General features: G+C 39.2%; 2 protein-coding genes across 5 annotated transcripts in view; one reads left to right on the top strand and one right to left on the bottom strand.

Annotated features, from left to right (window-relative positions):
• Positions 1 to 1,101: 1,101 nt before the first annotated feature.
• On the top strand, positions 1,102 to 10,193 carry PSMB7_1 (Proteasome subunit beta type-7). 3 transcript variants are annotated; one of them, XM_051212457.1, is made up of 8 exons: positions 1,102 to 1,219; positions 1,258 to 1,339; positions 1,375 to 1,472; positions 1,504 to 1,651; positions 1,686 to 1,853; positions 7,544 to 7,695; positions 8,334 to 8,553; positions 9,463 to 9,683. In XM_051212457.1, the coding sequence occupies exons 1-7, from the start codon at positions 1,161 to 1,163 to the stop codon at positions 8,356 to 8,358; spliced, it is 732 nt and encodes a 243-aa protein (XP_051072643.1). In that variant the 5' UTR covers positions 1,102 to 1,160; the 3' UTR covers positions 8,359 to 8,553; positions 9,463 to 9,683. The 3 variants fall into 3 exon arrangements, with proteins under 3 accessions (XP_051072643.1, XP_051072642.1, XP_051072644.1); XM_051212456.1 differs by lacking the exon at positions 8,334 to 8,553 and having other exon boundaries at positions 9,463 to 10,193; XM_051212458.1 differs by lacking the exon at positions 8,334 to 8,553 and having other exon boundaries at positions 1,258 to 1,472.
• Positions 10,194 to 11,830: 1,637 nt separating this feature from the next.
• Positions 11,831 to 24,917, bottom strand: part of MUC4 (Mucin-4) — a 60,584-nt gene continuing 47,497 nt past the window's right edge. The window contains exons 15-17 of one of the 2 annotated variants that reach the window (XM_051212454.1): positions 24,301 to 24,695; positions 18,905 to 19,840; positions 11,831 to 18,735 (exon numbers count right to left, since the gene is read on the bottom strand). In XM_051212454.1, coding sequence (XP_051072640.1) covers positions 18,733 to 18,735; positions 18,905 to 19,840; positions 24,301 to 24,695 — 1,334 coding nt within the window. In that variant the 3' untranslated portion in view covers positions 11,831 to 18,732. Of the gene's footprint in view, positions 23,395 to 24,300; positions 24,696 to 24,917 lie in introns of those variants that run through there. The other variant, XM_035733761.2, reaches the window with a different exon arrangement.

Genomic DNA, 24,917 nt, shown 5'->3' with positions numbered 1-24,917 from the left:
TAATATTAAGTCATGATTTAAAAACAACTGCGCATTGCAAAGCAGCTGCTGTCAAAGGTTTTCGTGCGTTATGGTCACTTCGCCGAGCGTTCACATCTTTTGACGAGGAAACGTTTCGAATTTTATATCCCATATATGTTAGACCACATTTAGAGTACTGTATCCAAGCAGCTAGCCCGTGTCTGGTAAAGGATACTAACTCCCTTGAGCGTGTCCAGCGTGTGGGAACGAAATTAGTGAAGGGTCTTCCTAGACTCCCTTACGATGAGCGCTTAAAACGCCTAAATCTTTTCCCCTTGTCGTATCGTAGGACACGAGGTGACCTTATACTGGCATTTCGTATCTTTAATTATGATTTGGATGTTAATATGTCTTATCTTTTTGCTCCATTCAGCACTAATAATCTCCGAGGTCATAGCAAGAAGGTTCATAAACCGCGATCTAATAAACTTAAAGTGGGATCCCGTTTTTCTCATCGAGTAGTCAATCATTGGAACGCCTTACCCGAACAAGTGGTATCAGCCCCATCAGTGAATACTTTCAAGGAGAAGCTGGACCTTCACTGGAAAGCAATGTGTCAGGATTAACACAGGTTCATCAACCTACTATCCTTATTACTGAAGACTGAAGACTGAAGTATTTCCTCCCTCACTCCACAAGGATAAGGACACTCTGGAGCGTGTCCCACGGCGAGCTAAAAATTATTTCGTGGACTCAAATTCAAACCTTATGAAGAGCGCCTCTGATCACTCAACATTTACTCATTAGAGTACAGGCGTATTAGAGGTGATCTAATGGCTTACAGCATCCTAAATAGTTCTGGGCATCCCCTTAAACACCTACTTAAGTTTATCTCCAACACAAATCTAAGGAGTAACACACAGAAACTAGAGACACAACACAACAGAACGGACTGTAGACACACCTTCGACTCCTTCAAAGTAGTCAAATGTTGGAGTTCACTTCCGGCTTCACCCTCTGGATGAATATTGCTAAGATCTTGTCTCTCTTTAGCCTTAAGTTCTCTCCAACTACACAGAAGTTGGTCTCAACAAACGAATAAATCACTCGTTTTGATGACCGAATTTAGGATTGAAACATAAAAATCCCTTCCTAAGACTGACCTTCGTAGGGCGGGCTTGTGGAATTTTGGCTTCATCATGAGTTGCCTTGTCCTTGATAGGAAATCTGGTGGTTTCTCGTTCGAAAATTGTTACAGGTTTGTGGACACTCATCTCATATTCATGCTTAAACCAGGAATAAAGTCATCGAACAAAAAGGCTTTAAATTGCCCAAAGCAGTAAAGACTGGAACAACAATATGCGGAGTCGTTTTCAAGGTACTTATTAATAAATTTGATGAGCACTCCCTTAGAATGGAATAGTTCTAGGTGCAGATACACGGGCAACAGAAGGTAGCGTAGTTGCTGAGAAAAACTGCTCAAAAATTCATCGCATTGCAGAAAATATATAGTATGTAGTCCTACTTCAAATAACGATTTAGTTGCTGTGGAGCTGGAACTGCAGCCGACACTCAAATGGTTACACTGATGATTTCTTCGCAAGTCGAGCTTCACCGTTTGAATACGGGCAGGACTCCTCGTGTTATCTCTCCACTTCGTCTCCTTAAACGCTATCTTTATCAGTATCAGGTAGTCACTTTCCTGTATTATTTTGAATCTATAGGGTTATGTTGGTGCTGCACTCGTACTAGGTGGTGTGGACTCAACAGGCCCTCATTTGTATAGTATTGCACCGCATGGGTCAACGGATAAATTACCATATATCACAATGGGTAGTGGGAGTCTTGCGTGTATGTCTGTACTTGAATCAAGATTTAAATTTGACATGGAAGTAAGTTCATTTGTCCGTTTGGAATTTGGATATGTCCTAGCCTCAATACCTCTTTCTTACCCTACTTCCGTCATGAGAGAGCGTTACTACAGATGTTGGTTGTCTGATACAAACCTCACTATCACCAGTCGTCCTCAACTGAACAACAGACCTTGTGAAGGCGATAGCTGCGTCTAAGAGTCTGCGACCTAGTTGAAAGCTAAGTATTTTAATCACCAAGCGACTCTTTCGTAGATGGATTCTTATGTACCTGTCAATGAAATTGCAAGAAGTTCACATTTCAAACTGTTTTATGCACAAACAGTCGAGTTTTTCTAATCTTACTAACATTCTATAACGTGAGATTCTAAAAAATAATTAAGTCTAATTCGAGGACTTAGTGGTTATGCACATGTTAGTTGTTATTAACGTCATGAGGGACATGTTCTTAAATTTCATTGAAATCATGAACCGATCAATGTTAGACCATCACTGAAAACCCGGAAACACTAGATGGCCGTTCTGTTGTACTATGGGACTCTTCAGTAGTACGCATGCGCGATCCCTTACGCAGGGTATGAACCCGAGACCGGTTTCACGCAAACGCTTTATCTCTAGACCACTAAGCCATTAATACGGTTGGATGTAGGCTCAGTGGTCTAGAGATAAAGCGTCTGCGTGAAACCGGTCTCGGGTTTATACCCCGCGTAAGGGACCACGGATGCGCGCTGCTGAGGAGTCCCATACTATGACGGAACGGCCATCCAGTGTTTCCGGGTTTTCAGTGTTGGTCTAACATTGATCGGTTCATGATTTCAACGAAATTCAACAGTCTCCACAACCTAAAACAGAGTTTTTGAATTGTCTTGTGGTCCACGTTTTCGGGTTATTGTTGTGTCAACAGTCATACTGTATATTCTGATTAAATTCGCTCTATGCTTGTAGGACAGATTTCCTCTTATTCTTCAATGACCCGGTGAATAATAAACGGCCGATACCGTACATGGATTATCATGAATTTATAGCTTGGAAGCAATCAAACCATAAGCACCAAAAAACGGAACAAAAGGTAAATAATAACAATGGGTAAGAAACAGTAGAGCATATAGCCACAATTAAGTAGTTCAACGTGAGACTGCAATACAGGGAATGTAAAAATATGATCTAATTGTTTAACAATTAGACAATGGAAATATAAACAATAATGTGTAAAGTAATCTCAACTTCAATACTCTCCGCTACTATTCTACCATACACACCTTCCTTGAGATTCGTTGGCGATCGGGTTTATTTTTCAACACATTAAAGACCTAGTCTGAGTTCCTAATGACTACCTGTAATAATAATGTTTAAATGCAAGTGTAACCGCTGGTTTATTGTGAAATGATCTATATGATTATTGTGTGTCGGATTGTTATGGGAGTAAATCATTTGAGTACATTAGCTACCTTACTCATCTTGGAAGTCATATTAACCCTGGTGGGATAGTGATTGACCAGATTTCGACACGTTCGGAAAGCTTTCTTGGTTTCTACCTACTCTCATCATTCATAATGTTGCCATTATTCCTGTCTGCCAACAAATGGGTGTGTATACTGTCCAGCAGTTCGCTTGGTATTATTTTATTTATTTATTATTTATTTGAACACATAAATATTGGTACAAAAGGGCACCAAATACATATGCGCCACACAAAACAATGAGAGAAGAAGGAAAAAAGTAAGGAGCGTAAAAAACAATAACGTACAGATTAGTGTAAGGTAGTGTAATAATAATAATGGGGGAAACGAAAAGGTACAATCAGAAGAAATCTTTCAGTTAGGGAAGAAACAACCACTTTTTATGAAGAAAGTAAAAGAAGGTTACAGCAGGATCGCCACTGGCTTCTATTCTGAGACATATCTGATAACGTCTCTAGCCACTGTGTCGCACCATCTCAAGGACCCCAACCAGGGAGTCGTGAAGGACCAACACAGGCTAGCTCTCTGTAGCTTTCTTTCATATCACGACACCATGTCATACACTGACCACCTCTCCGCTTTTTCCAACCAGTCTCAGCATCGGCAAATAATACACGGCGTGGAATTATCTGGGACGACATTCGTAGAACATGTCCAAGCCACCGAAGTCGGTGTTTCAAGATGGTGACATCGATTGCATTATCATCTCTGTGCCCGAACACACGATGTCGAACCTCTGCATTACTAACATGGTGTTGCAACTGGATGTCAGCAATCCTTCGGAGACAGCGATGATCGAACACAGAGAGTCGTCTAACATCCTCAACTCGGAGAGACCAGGTTTCACAAGCATAGAGCAAGACTGCTCTCACCGACGCGTTGTAGATCCGACCTTTTACAGCCAGACTAACATCACGAAGGCGCCAAAGGTGGCCCAGATTGGCATAAGCCGCTCTGGCTTTCATTATACGTGCACTGATCCCATCACTCACGCCACCACCAGCACTTATGCAGCTACCGAGATACACGAACTTCTTGACTACTATCTGTTCACCATCCAGAGTGAGTACAGGATTAGAATCCTACCAGTCTTGTAGAAGTACTTTGCACTTCGAAGGTGCAACGCACATACCATACTTACGGACACTGATTGCCAACTGATTAAGTGCGGATTGCATGCCTTGGGCATTATCGCACAGTAAGACAATATCATCCGCATACTCAAGGTCGAGAAGTCTTTCTCCAGGCAACAGATCCACACCATCATTACTTACATTCATCAGAGCTGTTTCCAGAATGTCATCGATGGCAAAGTTGGAGAGGAATGGTGAGATTGGGCAACCCTGCCTAACCCCACTGCTCGAATGGAACAATGGAGAGAGGTGGTTGTATGCCCTCACTCTGCCTGAGGTGTTTGTATATAGGGCTTTTAGGATGTTAATAAACTTCTCAGGCACACCCTTCTTCAATAGACAATCCCAGAGAACAGTCCTGTCCAACGAATCGAAGGCAGCCCTGATGTCAAGAAACACTACGATTGTTGACCTTTGATAAGTATGGCGATGTTCTAACATTTGGCGGAGGGTGAAGATATGATCAATATATCCTCGACCGGAACGAAACCCAGCCTGCTCCTCGCGAGTCAATCTTTCTCGAGTTTTGAACAACCTACGAAGTATGACGGAAGCCAATAGCTTGGACGCAATCGGAAGTAGACTTATCCCTCGATAGTTGTTACAGGAACGGGGTGAACCCTTTTTAAAGATAAGGACAACTATCGACTCATTCCACGACGTTGGTACACTCTCTAGTTCCCAGACCTTTGTAAACAACGTCGTCAATTCCTTAGTCAAAAAGTCACCACCATCTTTAAAAAGAGCCGGAGGTAAGTCATCTGGGCCAGGTGATTTGTAGCGCCTCAAGAGCTGGAGTTCCTTGCGGACTTCCGCCTCATTTGGTGGATCAGTCGTCACCGGCCATGGAGGGCAGGACAGTCTGACCGATGTTGCCGGAGCAGCAGGCCAGTTGAACTGCCCTTCGAAAAATTCTGCCCATCGTCCAAGACGTCGATGGATGTTGGTGATTGGCATCCCGTCATCCTCACAGATTGTTTCGCTCACACTAGACTTCTTGCTGCCAGTGGTTCGAATGGATTGGAAGAGCTTCCGGTAGTTACCAGATGCAGCTGCTGCTTCCAGCTCATTAGCACGCTTCAACCACCAGGCTTCTCGGTCCTTACGCAAGCTTTGCCCAATTTCCTTACGTAACATCCTTCGTTTATGGTCAAACTCACGGTCACTCGGAGTAGACCGACGGGCTTCGATGAGTTGTAAGGAACCTGAAGAAACCCAGTGCTTATAAGCGGGACGTTTCGCAAACCCACAACTGACTGTACTCGCCATTTTCATGGCGTCATGCAATTGCAACCAATGCTCATCTATATTTTTCGGTGGAGTGGTAGCTAGCTCGATTCGATACTTACTAGCAACAGACATAGCCAGCCCTATCTGTTGTCTGGTCTGCATAAGTTTGCGAACGTTGAAGGCAGCCAGTTTGAATGGTGCACGTGGTTTCAGAAAAACTGTTTCAGTACTGATATTCGGTGGTAGCACACAATTTTCAATCAGGCGGTGACTTGAGAACGTTAGATAGAGCCGAATTTCCACCATAGGCGAGCTGCTGTATAAGCCGGAAAATAAGGATACACAGTGGGAATAAAAGAGAGTGAATAAATGATGTAGTAAATAATAATAATGTGGATCATTTGATTATTAATCGCAGCAAGAAGAGTATTTTCCATAAATATAGACAGTTCATCATAATTGTGTGTGGGCTGTGATACTGCCCAGGTGCCCAAACCGAAGCAGGTAGTTTTCTCAGGGGGCCACACCCCGAGCCTTCGACCTGAAGGTCTAATCCACAAGGCAGTGGAGCATCGTAAGGAGATGCAATCCCATGGAAGCCGGTGACCAACGATTGGTTCATACGCCATTTGTTCCCGCAGGATACTGGAGCCCATGTGCACCATTGGTTTGTGATCCGGTTAAAGCGCCGGACATTCGCTTTTCGTCCTCTCATTTTCGTAAACAACAGTAATGCCACGAGAAGACAGTGAGTAGGACTTCTCTGGCAGAGGATGTATACGCGTGACCGTGTGAGAGCATTTCGAGAGGGAGGGCGAGTCCACCCCACTCTCGGCCATACCAGGGCATTTAGGGGCTCGCTTGGTATTACTGTGAAACGAAAAGATATGGGTAGGCTGTAGGTTTTTCATCACAAATGTCCTCAAAGCAACGCTGAAGTTAAACATAGAGTACCAAGCAAAGATGGTAAATCGTCTTATGAGATTATGAGTCTGTTAGGTTTGAAGCTTCACAAGTTCACTTAATCTGCGAACGAGAACAAGACTCAGTGACCAAAGACCAGTAATCTAGCTATTGATGCATTCCTGCTCCGCTACCTAGAAGGAGAAGTCCAAGCTTGGTATGGAAAATATATTCTGCAAACAGTCAGAAAACGAGCGAGCCCACAAACACAATTTAAAACGTATATATACAAATATATATAATCGATATTGTCATGGGAAATTTTTAAACACTAATCAATGAGTTCACCAATTGACTGCTATTTAATCATTTAATCGATATGATATGAGTTTTGAGGATATATCGTCCCCAACAGAGTCTTCATCAATTAAAGTGATTGAAACATATATTATGTATCTCCAACCACTATCCACTTCATCGCACAGTATTAGCTGGTATAGCGTTAATTTAGAAAAAGCCCATAAAATTACCGACTATTGGACTGAGTCGTGTTGGTAGATGAAGACTATCTATTTGTGGTCTGGGAGATTATCTTAAACGATAGAAACTTGAGGTCACACTTTTTATTTCTCAAATTCGTTCTTCCTCGAATCATGTAATCTCTGGCTAATCTTTCTTACTACCATTGATACTATCCCTACTATGGAATTTGTCTTGATTTCATCTCTGTGCTTATATGGTGCGGGAATTAAAGCCATTCCACATATTTCCCAGGTTCTATGTTCCTTATGGCTGTTTGACTAATTAGTGCAGTGATTACTAAACTAAGCACACTAACTTTATAAACAACTCTTCCTTACAGTGTTTTATCACTGTCAAATATTCATCATCTATCCAGAAATTGTCAGTGTTTTCGTTATTTCATGTTTCAAGAATAATTCAAATAATTAAGTGTAATACGACTGGACATATTTCCAATTTTCAGCAAGATGAAGCCGTAAAATTAGTACGTGATGGAATAGCAGCTGGGATATTCAATGATATGGGGTCTGGTAGTAATGTTGATATATGTATTATTACTAAAGATGGGACAACCTATATACGATCATATGATGAAGCTAATGTCAAAGGCAAGAGGTATGTATAATTTTCGTCTTTATTTGCTGCCATTTAAAAAAAGTTTCACTGTTTAAAAGTGTTTTCATTTCATGGAGCTTTTTGAATGGATTCTCTCCACTTTACTCAAATTTGGTGTTAATACCAACTGTAGACGGAAATATATCAAATATGTACGGCAGTTATAGATATTTGTATGGTAAAACTTTACCAGATCATTTTTGTTTAAATATATGACTCAGTATTATAAGTGTTGTCGATTATCATCCGTTAGGTTCTTATTATTTATTTAAACACATAAACACTGTTAAAAACGGGTACTAAAATATTTATGCACCACACAACATTTGTATGGGAGTTGGGATACTGCCTAGTCGCCCAAACCGAAACAAGTGATTTTTTAGGGGGCCACTTCCCGAGCTTCTGACCTGAAGATCTAATCCACAAGTCGGTGGACCAAGGTTAAGATATACAGTCCTATGGTAGCCGGTGACCAAGAATAGGTTCATATGCCATTTGTTTCCTCAGCATCCTGAAATCTATATGCACGACTGGTTCGTAATTAAGGTCCCCCAACTCCCCTAGGTGAATCTTTCGTACCCACTGACTCGGTTTAAGCGCCGAACATTCACTTTGTGTCCTTTTAATTTCGTAAACAGCATCCCTTCCTCGAGGAGGCAATGAGCAAGACTTCCTTGGCAGTGGCCATATGAGGATATTTCGAGAGGATGAGTGGACTCTTCTCACCCTTGGCCGCACCAGGCATTCGGGAGCATTGGACTATTCATATTCATCTAGTCAAGCGCAGGGGTTACAAAGTCACGTTTTGTAGCTATTACAAGTTAAGTAATAATTCCAAGCTTGTGGCACACAAACCCCGTAGGTGGTAGTTGCTTTTTTGTATTTTTCAAATACCATCTAATGACTTTCCTTAGTTTTTCGTATATAAACTTTATTCAAACATAAACGAATTGTGTATTTTCATGTTTCTTGTTAGGTGTTAGATTAACCCAGTCAACAAATATACTGGACTTTAATGTTTGGTTCCTGTTATTTATGTGTAACTTGCCATCTCACTAGATATACGTTCTACTTTTAATTCTTGTCAAAATATGAAACTAATTTGATTGGCAGCTAAAGTCCTCAACTATCCAAAACATAATGTCCACTTTATGGTCTAAGTAACTGGTGTTAACCACTTGAATGTTTAGATGTTTAGTTCATTAAGTTCTTTCATCTGTAACCAGTGTTTTGTCACCTGAGAAGTCCTTAGTACATACTCACAACTACTAATTATCTCTTGGTACAGATAGTATCATCTTTCTATAGATAATGACCAGTGAGCGCAGCGCAATCTTGTAAACTCAATGTTCTAATCTAAGTGGATAATTACCATCAGTTCTAATGTTCTTCGTATTCCATTTCATCAGAAATCAAGTGAAGCACTAAAAAAATTAACAATCTAAACCACTAAACAATTTTGCCATTTGACAGTCCAAATTTATATAACAGGTTGATAACCGTTCCGTAAAAACTTATGAAAATAGTAAATGAAATGAAATTCAAATCTAACGAAGTAACATCCGAGTTTCGACTACTATATTTGCTAATGTTTCGCTACAAAACAAAGTAGACTTATCAGCTCTTACATTATAAAAGTTAGCATAAAATAATGTGACCAAATTATAGCTTTACATTATGGTGTCAACAAATTGTCATTTCTACATTTTATCAACCTTTATATCTTGCTATACTCAAAACTAGTTTCTTTACTTATTAATTTTTCAGAGCAGAAAAGTATAATCCTCCGGAAGGTACCACTTCTGTTCTCCACAGAAGTGTTCATCATGTTGAGTTCGATGTGGTCACAACACGTGTTGTTCGAGATATACCTGCTCATAGTGTTGAGACAATGGATCTTTCTTAAATGTATTTTAAATTTCCTCAAATGAATTGTGATTCCTACGTTGTTTGCTTTATCGGTTGTTCGAATAAATTCACCGTAAAGACTTTCCTTTTTGTTGTCGAAATGTTTTAACACAGTACAATATCCTTATTCTGTTTATTTTGAATTACTAATATGCAATCAACACCATTCAAATTCATTTTATAGTAAAGTCATGGAATAAAAGTACAAATATGTAACAATGGTCTAGTATTTATTAAGTAAACGTCAATACTTCCACTAGTTCTAGTACTCCTTATAGATTAGTTATCATTAATTTTACAGCTGATAGCGGTTTAGTTTTCTGGTCAGTTTACTGACTCGCCCTTCATTGATTCAGAATATCGGTAATTCAGGACATAGTAACGGTTGTTTATTATTATTAGTAGTATTAGTATTATTGTCAACTAGTTTTGATACGTTATTGTTCGTTTTCCACCGTCAGATACTCATTAACATGGAACTCGACACCTATTGGGTTATATAAGCCATGGAATGTTGATTTCTCCAACTTTAAGCAGCTTGATTTAAAGTTCATTACGCCCGTATGTTGAGGTTAATTATTTTGTTACACGCACTCAGCATATATATATATATATATATATATATATATATATATATATATATATATATATATATATATATATATATATATATATATATCCTAACTTGTCTCTCCACTCATCTGAGGTTACTTTTGTTGCTGACTTTATGTGCTTGTACATTAGTGTAAGAAAACTTGAAATTAATATACCAATGCATCAAAGAGTCAGAACAATCCAATAATTATTTGGAAGAATACATTTAAACACAAAGAATGTGGGTTATCCCCTACACACGTATCGGCTCAAGTTACTCGCTTGATATCTATTTCCATAGAGCTTAAATTAGTTAAGGGAATAAAGATAATTTTAACAATGTTAGTTAAAACTAGGAAAATAACGTAAAATCCTTAAAATAATAGAAATACTCATGGTTTTAATGTAGAAATAACGAGTGCATGTGACGGTGACCAGTCTTAATTACTGTCAGTTATGGATTAAAATTATTACGTAGACAATACATAATAAATTAAAATCCTCCGACGCAGCTTAGATCAATGATCATTGACTCCATACATAAATCTAACTTTTTCCATACATACTTGAGTTGATCAGCATGACGCATTACTACTATCAATAGCTAGGCTACACATAGCAAGTTTCAAACATCTAAACTGGTGGAGGTATACAATTGCATTAACCGATTTTTTTTTCTACCTGAAATACGTTCAGCCAGTTTTAAATAACTAAGAATAATGAAATTAGTGACATTTTAGTTTGTTATTAAAGTCTGAAAGAAGGCAGGCATTTGATTTAATGATACTGAGATGGTGGAGAAGATTTGTAGCTCAGGTGGATTATTTTGGTGGACAAATTTAAGGTCAATAAGAACCAATCAACGTCGAGGTGCACAGAACAAGCTTTGAGACACATATGGAGAAATTCAAACACTTCACTTCTATCTGAAGTTTGTGCTGATGATGTCGTTCAGAGGAACGATGAAAGCTCCACGACCAAACCATCCAGCTCAGAGAACAAAACTCCACCAAAAGATTTAATGATACGTTTTGTAAATCAATTAATATTAAAACTAATAGAACAGGTTGAGAATATAGGTGTTCATATCACCAAAATCTCATCGATAAGCAAGTACTTCTAGCTTTCAGCATACTAAAACACAACTTCACCTGAGATGTCAACAGAAAAAACCCACTTATAAGGGAAATCTCCCTAATCTATGTCATAAATGTGCTGATAAGACTGTTCAATGACTTATGTAATAAGATGTTAAGAATTGATGGTTTAGTCTCTCAACTCCAAAACTATGGGTTGCACTACTAAACCTTCATCTACCTCTATTGTAGTAGGATAACAGTATTTTAAGCGTTGACACAATTCGTATGGTTCGGAGTTCATTGCACACACTTGTGTTTCATTAGTCATATTTGTGGAAGGTACTAGTTAATAACTGACAGTCGTTTTCGATTATTTCATCTGGTTTAATGAAGGACGTGGATTCGTCTTCATTGATTGGAGTTCATTGCACAAACGGTGATCAATTATTTACTTTTAAGTTTTTTTCACACAAATCAAGTGACTTGTGTGGCGTATATGTATTTAGTGCCCCTTTGTACCAATATTTATGTGTTCAAATAAATTATCTCTACCAGTAGATGAAAGGAAACGTTTAAGTTTTTATATATCAATCATAAGAATCTACATCATACTAGAAAACATAGTTTGTATGTAAATTTAATAAAAAATGAAAGAATTATCCTTAGGTAGTGAGATCTGGCTGTATCATTATCTGTACTTTTTTATGTAATTCTCACTTGACTGATTGTTATTTCATAGAATTAGGAATAATATTTCTATTCATTTGTGATTTTCATTCACCAAATTATTAAAACTTCTGTAAACTCTTCAAATCGCTCATAATTCATTACACAAACTAATTTGTCAGTCTTGGAGTTCCAAATAATTACTGTCCCACTCCCGTTATGTTTTCTATATTTATCTTACGCCTGCACATATGGTACTGATAATTATTGTTATTTCAGCTTTCTTCATCCACGAATATCTGTAGTTTAATATTATGTTATACTTCGATACGAAAACAGTTGTAAGCACGAAAGAAATGTTCATTTTATTCTGCATCAAGTGATGAGATATTCCAAAGACTCACTTCTGTTTGGGACTTGTGATGTCTAGAAATGTAATGAGAGCTTCATGACTAAACTATCCCGCCCAGAGATTTGATTTCACCGGAATCGAAATATTGTTAGACCTCATTGCCTAAGGGTAATTTCCCTCTTTTTACTTTCCATATAAACTATATTTTCTATTGGAACAAGATCCTTGAAGCGATATAATTAAATTCTCCCATCGCCTTTCTATCAACATTGAATCTGATTAGTTGTTGTTAACGTTCCTTCTGTCATTTTTTGCACATATATTTTGGTTGCTTTGTCCCCTGGACCTATTCTTACATGGCCTTATAGTTGTTAATACTTGTTCTAACTGGTTAATGAAGTGAGCCTATTTCAATGTGCTTGTTAACTAACCTAATTAGCAAAACATAAAAACTGAGCGGTCTTTGTGTTTCTGTTCACTATTTCAACGTTCTCCTGGTCAAGTCTTTGCCCATATTTGTCTACGTGTTTTAACATAAGCATAGATATATGGTAACGTTTAACATTTAGTTGATGTTCATATTCGGATCTCTATCAACTTCTGTTAAAAGCTATGCACAGGTGATAAGCAACCACAAGTAAATCTTTCTAATCCTACTCGACGTACGTGTTTTTTATGAACTGTTATCAAAGATCTTCATATATACCTAATTATATCTAATAAAATAGCATATAGCCTAAAAGATGTTGATATTTCCATTATTTAAATATTCTAAATACTTTGATCTTTTAATGCTATATATGGTATACATGTTTTTGGTTCATTAATGTTTGATTGCCCTTACATCCTAAGATAGTCTTGAAAACCGAATTAGTGTTGATATTAATCTCCCGAAAAAATATTTCTGATTCATAACTTATGGAACAAATACATAGCTTTGTTTCTGTATAAACTTTGAAATAAATTAAAGTCATAATTGTTCATTTTATTGGAATAACTGTATTTCTGTTGACCAGTTCACGCACCATAGGTCCAGTTGTCATCTAAATTCGTGTATTTGAACAATTGAACAAGTTGCAGTATGAATTAACTTTCAAATATTGTCTATTTCGACTCTGTTGTTTGATCGATATGAGAATACGTCACTTTCCAGTATATTGTTATGACTCAGTAGTTTAGACATCTGTTTCGTACTCGAATAGGTCATTATATCTTTTATTGCTTTTCATTGATTTTCAACTTCTTAGCTTTGTTATTAGTATCAATCCCTGCATACTTTCCAAACTAGTAACCTTGGTTTCGAAAAAGAATAAATACCGGGAAAATTTTCTTTTTTTTCACAATTTAAAGTTGTTGTATATATAATATCTTGAATTGTGCATCTCACCGTTAGTCAGTTCTGTTCAACAACTGCTTTTGCCTATCTATCTATATATTTTTTGCTCATTAACAGATAATTGAGTCAATAGTTTTGGAACTAGTACATATGCTTTTGTGAAGGCTGTTGAATTTTGTAGTTTGCACCACGGACTCACTGTATCTAACTACACAACCAGTGGAAACTAAGAAGTACGAGACAGCCTCTTCGTCCTAGTATGGAACTCCTCAACAGTGCCCAGCGACGAATTCACCAGGGGTCGAAGTTAGGACTAATGCTACCTATTGCAAAGCTGTTACCAGTGGATTTCATCTGCATCGGGAAGGAGGCAATCACTCACCAATGGTTTTGAATGATAATCGCTTAATATGGAAAATTGACTGAAGTTAGGAATGTAAACCGTTAGATACCTACTCAGTGGACCGAAGTTTACCACTTTCTGTGAGGCTTGAGGTTCCTAAGTACAACCACTAATAGGGTAGTAGGTACGCATTGCTGAGGACTCCTGTACTTGGACGAAACGTCTGCTCAGTACTTCTTGGTTTTCTGTTGTCTAGCTACAATCAATCCATGATGTAAACCACGTAATCACTGTACTCTACATATGTTTGAAGTTCATGTCCTAATATTATATTAATTATTATGTTTGGTCTCTGAATAGCAAAGAGTTTAGAACCAATTTAAACATAATACTTTACTCGTAGGATGCTTATACGAAATGCCTTTAAGGTTAAATTTACGCTAAAGACTAATGTAACTTTCTATAAACTGATTATTATTATTATTATTATTATTATTATTATTATTATTATTATTATTATTATTATTAATAGAATGTCAACAGAAAAAGAATAAAATAGAAATTATTATTTTTATGGTTGTTTATACTGGATATTTGATTAGGTAAGTGATAGTTTTCGTTTTGTTTTGTTGTTTAAGAGGAAAAACACGACGAAAAACAAAAAAGGAGTAAGTTGATACTTGAAATAATTGGCTACACACGCATACAACGTAGTGCTGATTGAATAATGCGACTTTTTCTGTGGAAGAGAACCATACTTATACACAGACGAGGGTCAGTTTTTCTAGGTTACAAAACAGGTTTCATGTGTATTCGCTTATTTTCAATGATAATAATAATAATAATTAAGTAACAGGTCAAATGTCAACATCAGTTGGAGAGTGTGAATAACTTGTGCTTGGGACAATAAATGGTAAGCTTTGCTTTGTTATATACGATGATTCTGGTTCTATTAATTCTGCAACTAAAAATCCACGTAAAATTGCTTCTCTGACAGACAATCGTTCAGTTTGGTCAGAGCTACTATCGCCTTTTTTACTTATCGGTGAATCAGTACCGAATGGTGACTCGTAAACAGAATGTGTAAACAACATTCGACCGGTTTCTTTGTCAATTAGACCAGCTCGTATTGCAGATGCAACGTCCAGATTAATTGGATTATGTTTGTTTTGACCTGCATCAGGTCTAATTGAATGTACTAGATACCTACTTCGTTGTATCTCTGGTGTTCTCCAAACTATTTTGGCATCCAATGATGGCTGCGCTTCTGTTGATATTCTATCACTAGCTAACCGAACTGCCTTAGAAATCACTGCATCTGCCAGTGGTATGGAAACTGTTGAATCTACTGATGATTGCCTAGGTCCAAGTTTTTCATAATCCCAGTATACTACTCTTAGTAGACCACGATAAAACGCTTCACTTGCGCTAACGATTTTGCTTGTTCCAGGTACTATTACTCCAGTTATTTTGAGTTCCAGCAGTTTCCCAGGACTATCAACCCAAACTTCATCTCGTATCTGATTACTTGTGTCGCTATCCCTACGGCGTTCTGTATCTCGTATTTCTGCTGGATGCCATGTCACCACCGAAAATTCTCTGTCTTCAATTTTCTGGCTCTGATTTATGCGAATTACTTCCTCATCACTTAGGTAAGTTGGTAGATATGTGCAGTTATTATCAGCTGTCATCTGCCCCACAAACCGAGTTTGTGATTGGGCGTCTTTTAATTGTGTTATTGGAAGTGTTTGAGGTTGTATTTGTGAATGAACGGTCACTGGGATACTAGCTTGACTCCCACATGTTGGACATATATAAGTCTGGACTGTATGTTCAATACTGAATGTCGATTGCTCTTGTGTAGTCTCTGTAAATGTGGTAGTGGCCAAATTAAATGGATGAGAAGTACGTGTCTGCATGCTTGTTATCCCGTGCTGACGATGGTGACTTGTCAGTTCTTCGGTAGTCGGCGACAGTGGACTTACTACCGAGCCACTACGCGTCGGTGGTGGCTGATTCGTTCCTCCAGAAATGAAGCTACGACCACGTTGTATCCGTTTATTTTTATGTGGAGGTCGAGTGGTAAGGAGAATATCACTAGTCTGTGTTCCCATGTTCTCAAGATTTCTGATTTGACTCACTAAGTTTCCCGTTGAAGTAAACTGTGTCTTCGCTTCAACTAGCCGTGATTTTTCTGCTGTATGTATACTTCGATCAAGACTAACTGAAAGCCCTGAGTATCTACCGATCGTTCTTAATCTAGAAAGCAAGTATTGCTCTCCCCAAACTTTCAGTAAATTCTGCAAACAGATTTCAGCATCAGTATATATGCCTGTCTCATGTTCATGCATTCCATGCAAATCGATTTCCTGTGGGTGTGTTTCTCTCAGAAACCGTTCGTGGGCTACATGAGAGTCAAGTGAACTTCCTCTTTCCCTATAGTCCTCTGTAAGTAACTCTTCATGTACTACTCGACGATCTCCACGTTTTTGCATAGTTGTGACCTTCGTTGTTCTTGGTGCAATTGTTGTTTCTTCATCAAACTCTTCATCTAGGTTACTAGGTAAACTCGATGTCAATAGATCAGTGTGTTCGACAATTCTTTTGGCTACTGGACCTCGACGACAATAAGATGACAAACCTTTCCTAGCTATTGTCGTCACAACTCTTTTTATATAATAGTCATCTTCAATCGCATCAGTTTGTACACCTATATTTACTGGTGAATCGATAGTTAACTTATGTTTCGAAGATTCAGTGGTTTGCGTTACCCCAGTAAGTGTCACTGGTGCAAATTGTACTCCCCAACTTACAACATCTGGTTTTAAATATTGATACGGTGTCTTAGCCTTTCCATTTCCATTTCTGCTTGTTGATTCTGTATGAGCAAGCATATGAGTAGTTGGTCGTGCACTAACTGCAACTGAATTTTGTTGAGGTGAGTAACTTCCACTTGAATCTATTATTTGAGGATGTCTTATTTCATACTGAATATCTTGCAGAACATTTGATACTTGTGCTTCTGACCATGGTGTTTCTTTTAGTAACTTTATATTTCTCCTTTCAGATATCTGGGTATCATGATAGGATATTTGAGATTCTATAAGTCCTTTTTCAAAGGGCATAGTATCTACACACTTATCCGTAGTTAACTTTTCTAACTGAACAATTGTGGTCTTTTTCGAAATTTTTCCTATGCTATCCACTTCCCTACTTTCAGGTAATTGAATACTTCCCAACAAAAACGTATCAGTTTGGATATTCTTTGATTCACCCCTAGCTCTATAGCCGGACTCTCTGTATAGTTTCAGCACATCGGATGTGTCTGATGCTTTTGGCTTGTCAGGAATAGTTTCCATTTGGAGAATACGTGTAAAGTAATTTGATTTCACTGTACTGGATGCTGTTTGTTTTGTTCTTATTGATTTTTCTTCCGATTGCATATCTTTATCAATTGTTTTCTTATCATATCCCCGTGATATACACTTGAAACATTCAATATTTTTTAGTAAACACTCATCTGTTTGTGTTATCTCAGTTAATGAGGTTGACATTCCTTTGGAGATTGTGTCTTGAGGATGTGTAAATTCTTCTTCTACTTGTTCACCAAGTTTAGATGGGTAGACTTGTAGTTTTTTGTTCTTAACTTGTAAAGGTGATGGAGAAGTCTCACTTGGTCTTGTTTCTTGAGTCCCTGTATCTACTGTAACTACTGGTCGTATATTACTTGCCTGAACTCCAATACTTGATGACGAAGAAGTTTTATGATGGTCATAAAGACAACTGTCCTGTATAGTTTGAGAAGATGTATTTTTTAATGTAGAAAATGAGGAACCATACTGAAGTTTCTTTTGATATTGTTGAGGAGTTATTTTTACTTGGCACTCTTGATCTATTTTTATTTTTGGTATTGCTTGTGAAGTGTTTGTCACATTAGACGCTGAATCATGAACCACATGTGCATCCACTGATGAAACTATTGTTTTATCAACCTGTTCAATACTTATATCCTGGTATCTATAATCTGAAGTTTGTGTTCCTATAGAGGCTACATTTATTAGAGTCTTTGGTGATGAAGGCGATATTAGATTCACTTGGAATTTCTTGTTTCGTTGATCCACACGTACGTTTGTTGAAAAAGGCACATCTGTTTGAATGCTAACAACTCTGGACGTTACTGCATGACTAGTTAATGAAGGCTTCGTGAGTTCAGTATACTGACATGATATATCCGTATAACGAACTAAAGCAGTTTGAGTTAATTTACTGTCCAAGTGAACAGTAGACATAGTGTGATCTGTTTGGACTCCCAAATCAGTTGAATCACAATGAACCTGAAGTTTCTTCCCTTTCAGAACAGTTCGTTCCTTCTCGTGTGCGACACTCATTTCTTTCATCTCAATTGGTGACCTTAAATCGACAGTCTGTGTCCCATCTATTGAATGCATTACTCCAGATTGAATTTGGACATCGTATGTAGTAGAAGATAACGTCGCTTGACAGAATGTATCAGCTAGTTTAGTAGGTGTGGTTTGTGTTGATTGTGAAGTGTTTGGAAGAGTATGCATGGTCGATGAGATTGTTGATCGAACAATGGGAGTAATTTGATCTGTTTGGACTCCCAAATCAGTTGAATCACAACGAACCTGAAGTTTCTTCCCTTTCAGAACAGTTCGTTCCTTCTCGTGTGCGACACTCATTTCTTTCATCTCAATTGGTGACCTTAAATCGACAGTCTGTGTCCCATCTATTGAATGCATTACTCCAGATTGAATTTGGACATCGTATGTAGTAGAAGATAACGTCGCTTGACAGAATGTATCAGCTAGTTTAGTAGGTGTGGTTTGTGTTGATTGTGAAGTGTTTGGAAGAGTATGCATGGTCGATGAGATTGTTGATCGAACAATGGGAGTAATTTGATCTGTTTGGACTCCCAAATCAGTTGAATCACAACGAACCTGAAGTTTCTTCCCTTTCAGAACAGTTCGTTCCTTCTCGTGTGCGACACTCATTTCTTTCATCTCAATTGGTGACCTTAAATCGACAGTCTGTGTCCCATCTATTGAATGCATTACTCCAGATTGAATTTGGACATCGTATGTAGTAGAAGATAACGTCGCTTGACAGAATGTATCAGCTAGTTTAGTAGGTGTGGTTTGTGTTGATTGTGAAGTGTTTGGAAGAGTATGCATGGTCGATGAGATTGTTGATCGAACAATAGGCACAGTCTCAAAATGATCAACGCTCACATCAACATTATCGATTCGTGGTCGTTCCTCTAGAATGGTCTGAACTGACTGTGCACAGTGGATAGTACCAGACTGAGTCACAACATCGAACGTGGTTTTCGGTAATACAGTAGGGACTTGAGTCATCGGATCAGTCTGTGTGCTCGTGTTGTCAACTGATTGACGCATTGTTGCCTGAACCTTCTTGCCTACTAATGAAGGTGATTTTTCACTATGAATCACACTGACGTCTGCAGTATGGAATACTGGTCGTTCCTCTGGAATGGTCTGAACTGACTGTGCACAGTGGATAGTACCAGACTGAGTCACAACATCGAACGTGGTTTTCGGTAATACAGTAGGGACTTGAGTCATCGGATCAGTCTGTGTGCTCGTGTTGTCAACTGATTGACGCATTGTTGCCTGAACCTTCTTGCCTACTAATGAAGGTGATTTTTCACTATGAATCACACTGACGTCTGCAGTATGGAATACTGGTTGTTCTTCTAGAATAGTTTGTGTTGACTGTGTCTTGACTACCATCCCTGATTGTGCTTGTATATCAAATGTTTTTATATTGAACTTCAGCCATTCTGCTTGTGTTTGCTTATGTGCAACTTGCGGAGCTCGAGAAAACACCTGTGCAACGGGTTTGACAGGTTGTACGCTTACCTCTTCGGTTTGCAAACACACATCGTCAGATGGATGGTATACCACAGCTTGAAGTTTCTTGTTTACTGTTTGTACATGATGTGACTCATGAAATACACTCACATCCTTTATATCTGGGATTATTTTCTGTTCGTGTGGTGTTTGTGTTTCTGAATCTATCGTCACTGATCCTGATTGTGTTTGCACATCAAATGTAGGTTTTGTCGGTGTTGGATGTGCAGAGGTTCCTACTAATTCTGTTTGTATGACTACGTCTTTCATTTGAGACATTATTGTTGCTTGCAACTTCTTGTTAATTTGTCGATTTTTGAGTTCATGAGTTACACTAACGTCGGTCTTGTTCACTGTGGTGTGGACCTCTTCTAGTGTTTGTGCTCCCTGTTCTTTTTGAATGATTCCTGATTGTGTCTGTACATTCGTCTGGTGTTTCTGCCTGATATTTATCAGTTGACTTTCATCTGTTTGGACGTAAGTATTGGACACTGGATGTTGAGCATCTGTCTGAATATCTATATTTATCATTGTTCTTTGTACTGCCTCATACTGTGTACTAGTTTCTTTCGTCATTCCGAATGTTTTATGCTCTAATTTTGTCTGCAATCCCTGTGATTTGCAAATGATTCCTGATTGTATTTCTACATCATTTGTTTGAGATTTGATTTGCGCGTAGGACTGACGATCAAAAAATTCTAGACTGTCAGTTTGTGATGATATTTCATGTGTCTGTACAGAGTGATGAATTCTTTGCATCGTGGGTACTGTTACGACTGGTATTGATTCGTATGTTTGCGCGGCTGCCTCTCGAACTGACTGGGAAATAGTTACTTGTAGCTTTTTATTTATTATTTGTGTAGTCGTTGGTGCGTGCTGAACACTTCCTTCTTTCGTAGTTGTTAAAGGTAAACTAAATGTTTGAGTTTCTTCCTGACGACAAAGTATGTCGAATTGAGCTTCTGCATTCCGAATATTAATTACACGTTTATCTTTTATCAGACACTGTATTTCAACGTTTTTACTTTCAACTTGTATGCTAGCTTGAACAGCTTTAGAGAAACAAGAATTGACCGATCTGACATAATCAACAGCAACATCTTTCATCAAAAAATCCTCCGATATAAGAACAGCTTGACAACCAACAGTAAGAGACAGAGTACCGGACTGAGTCACAACATCGAACGTGGTTTTCGGTAATACAGTAGGGACTTGAGTCATCGGATCAGTCTGTGTGCTCGTGTTGTCAACTGATTGACGCATTGTTGCCTGAACCTTCTTGCCTACTAATGAAGGTGATTTTTCACTATGAATCACACTGACGTCTGCAGTATGGAATACTGGTCGTTCCTCTGGAATGGTCTGAACTGACTGTGCACAGTGGACAGTACCAGACTGAGTCACAACATCGAACGTGGTTTTCGGTAATACAGTAGGGACTTGAGTCATCGGATCAGTCTGTGTGCTTGTGTTGTCAACTGATTGACGCATTGTTGCCTGAACCTTCTTGCCTACTAATGAAGGTGATTTTTCACTATGAATCACACTGACGTCTGCAGTATGGAATACTGGTCGTTCCTCTGGAATGGTCTGAACTGACTGTGCACAGTGGATAGTACCAGACTGAGTCACAACATCGAACGTGGTTTTCGGTAATACAGTAGGGACTTGAGTCATCGGATCAGTCTGTGTGCTCGTGTTGTCAACTGATTGACGCATTGTTGCCTGAACCTTCTTGCCTACTAATGAAGGTGATTTTCACTATGAATCACACTGACGTCTGCAGTATGGAATACTGGTCGTTCCTCTGGAATGGTCTGAACTGACTGTGCACAGTGGATAGTACCAGACTGAGTCACAACATCGAACGTGGTTTTCGGTAATACAGTAGGGACTTGAGTCATCGGATCAGTCTGTGTGCTCGTGTTGTCAACTGATTGACGCATTGTTGCCTGAACGTTCTCGTATAACACGGGCTGCAATTTCCCAGTATGATCAACTCCTACACCGACAGTGTGGAATACTGGCGTTCCTCTGGAATAGTCTGAACTGACTGTGCACAGTGGATAGTACCAGACTGAGTCACAACATCGAACGTGGTTTTCGGTAATACAGTAGGGACTTGAGTCATCGGATCAGTCTGTGTGCTCGTGTTGTCAACTGATTGACGCATTGTTGCCTGAACCTTCTTGCCTACTAATGAAGGTGATTTTTCACTATGAATCACACTGACGTCTGCAGTATGGAATACTGGTCGTTCCTCTGGAATGGTCTGAACTGACTGTGCACAGTGGACAGTACCAGACTGAGTCACAACATCGAACGTGGTTTTCGGTAATACAGTAGGGACTTGAGTCATCGAATCAGTCTGTGTGCTCGTGTTGTCAACTGATTGACGCATTGTTGCCTGAACCTTCTTGCCTACTAATGAAGGTGATTTTTCACTATGAATCAACACTGACGTCTGCAGTATGGAATACTGGTCGTTCCTCTGGAATGGTCTGAACTGACTGTGCACAGTGGATAGTACCAGACTGAGTCACAACATCGAACGTGGTTTTCGGTAATACAGTAGGGACTTGAGTCATCGGATCAGTCTGTGTGCTTGTGTTGTCAACTGATTGACGCATTGTTGCCTGAACCTTCTTGCCTACTAATGAAGGTGATTTTCACTATGAATCACACTGACGTCTGCAGTATGGAATACTGGTCGTTCCTCTGGAATGGTCTGAACTGACTGTGCACAGTGGATAGTACCAGACTGAGTCACAACATCGAACGTGGTTTTCGGTAATACAGTAGGGACTTGAGTCATCGGATCAGTCTGTGTGCTTGTGTTGTCAACTGATTGACGCATTGTTGCCTGAACCTTCTTGCCTACTAATGAAGGTGATTTTTCACTATGAATCACACTGACGTCTGCAGTATGGAATACTGGTCGTTCCTCTGGAATGGTCTGAACTGACTGTGCACAGTGGATAGTACCAGACTGAGTCACAACATCGAACGTGGTTTTCGGTAATACAGTAGGGACTTGAGTCATCGGATCAGTCTGTGTGCTCGTGTTGTCAACTGATTGACGCATTGTTGCCTGAACGTTCTCGTATAACACGGGCTTTTCCCAGTATGATCAACTCCTACACCGACAGTGTGGTATATTCCTCTGTTATAGTCTGAACTGACTGTGCACAGTGGATAGTACCAGACTGAGTCACAACATCGAACGTGGTTTTCGGTAATACAGTAGGGACTTGAGTCATCGGATCAGTCTGTGTGCTTGTGTTGTCAACTGATTGACGCATTGTTGCCTGAACCTTCTTGCCTACTAATGAAGGTGATTTTTCACTATGAATCACACTGACGTCTGCAGTATGGAATACTGGTCGTTCCTCTGGAATGGTCTGAACTGACTGTGCACAGTGGATAGTACCAGACTGAGTCACAACATCGAACGTGGTTTTCGGTAATACAGTAGGGACTTGAGTCATCGGATCAGTCTGTGTGCTCGTGTTGTCAACTGATTGACGCATTGTTGCCTGAACGTTCTCGTATAACACGGGCTGCAATTTCCCAGTATGATCAACTCCTACACCGACAGTGTGGTATAACGGGCGTTCCTCTGTTATAGTCTGAACTGACTGTGCACAGTGGATAGTACCAGACTGAGTCACAACATCGAACGTGGTTTTCGGTAATACAGTAGGGACTTGAGTCATCGGATCAGTCTGTGTGCTTGTGTTGTCAACTGATTGACGCATTGTTGCCTGAACCTTCTTGCCTACTAATGAAGGTGATTTTTCACTATGAATCACACTGACGTCTGCAGTATGGAATACTGGTCGTTCCTCTGGAATGGTCTGAACTGACTGTGCACAGTGGACAGTGCCAGACTGAGTCACAACATCGAACGTGGTTTTCGGTAATACAGTAGGGACTTGAGTCATCGGATCAGTCTGTGTGCTTGTGTTGTCAACTGATTGACGCATTGTTGCCTGAACCTTCTTGCCTACTAATGAAGGTGATTTTTCACTATGAATCACACTGACGTCTGCAGTATGGAATACTGGTCGTTCCTCTGGAATGGTCTGAACTGACTGTGCACAGTGGACAGTGCCAGACTGAGTCACAACATCGAACGTGGTTTTCGGTAATACAGTAGGGACTTGAGTCATCGGATCAGTCTGTGTGCTCGTGTTGTCAACTGATTGACGCATTGTTGCCTGAACCTTCTTGCCTACTAATGAAGGTGATTTTTCACTATGAATCACACTGACGTCTGCAGTATGGAATACTGGTTGTTCTTCTAGAATAGTTTGTGTTGACTGTGTCTTGACTACCATCCCTGATTGTGCTTGTATATCAAATGTTTTTATATTGAACTTCAGCCATTCTGCTTGTGTTTGCTTATGTGCAACTTGCGGAGCTCGAGAAAACACCTGTGCAACGGGTTTGACAGGTTGTACGCTTACCTCTTCGGTTTGCAAACACACATCGTCAGATGGATGGTATACCACAGCTTGAAGTTTCTTGTTTACTGTTTGTACATGATGTGACTCATGAAATACACTCACATCCTTTATATCTGGGATTATTTTCTGTTTGTGTGGTGTTTGTGTTTCTGAATCTATCGTCACTGATCCTGATTGTGTTTGGACGTCGAATAACTTTGGTGGCAAGATAACCGGTGGTGGTCTCTCTTCCATCGTCTGAGTCTCTGTGTTAATGGTGGTCGGTTGTACCATTGCTTGTAATTTTTTGTGTACAATTGGTTCTGGACGTTTCTCGTGTTGTGTAATCATGTCTTTTATTTCGACGACGGGTCTCTGTTCACCTGGCGTTTGTGCTGCCTGTGACTTAAGCATACTTCCAAACTGAGTCTGAACATCGTATGTTTTCAATTTGAATGACGTAAATGATTGTTCATCTTTTAATGTCACTCTCTCAGTTTGTGTCGGTGTTTCTTGTGTTTGTGGTTCATGATGCGTAGTTTTCACCATGGGCATGACAACAGGTTGTGCTAATAAATCTGTTTGTGTAGCCATGTTTTCAAGTG

This window comes from Schistosoma haematobium, chromosome ZW (assembly GCF_000699445.3).
Source record: "Schistosoma haematobium chromosome ZW, whole genome shotgun sequence".
Lineage (NCBI taxonomy): Eukaryota > Metazoa > Platyhelminthes > Trematoda > Strigeidida > Schistosomatidae > Schistosoma > Schistosoma haematobium.
This window is presented reverse-complemented; position numbering and strand designations above follow the sequence as displayed.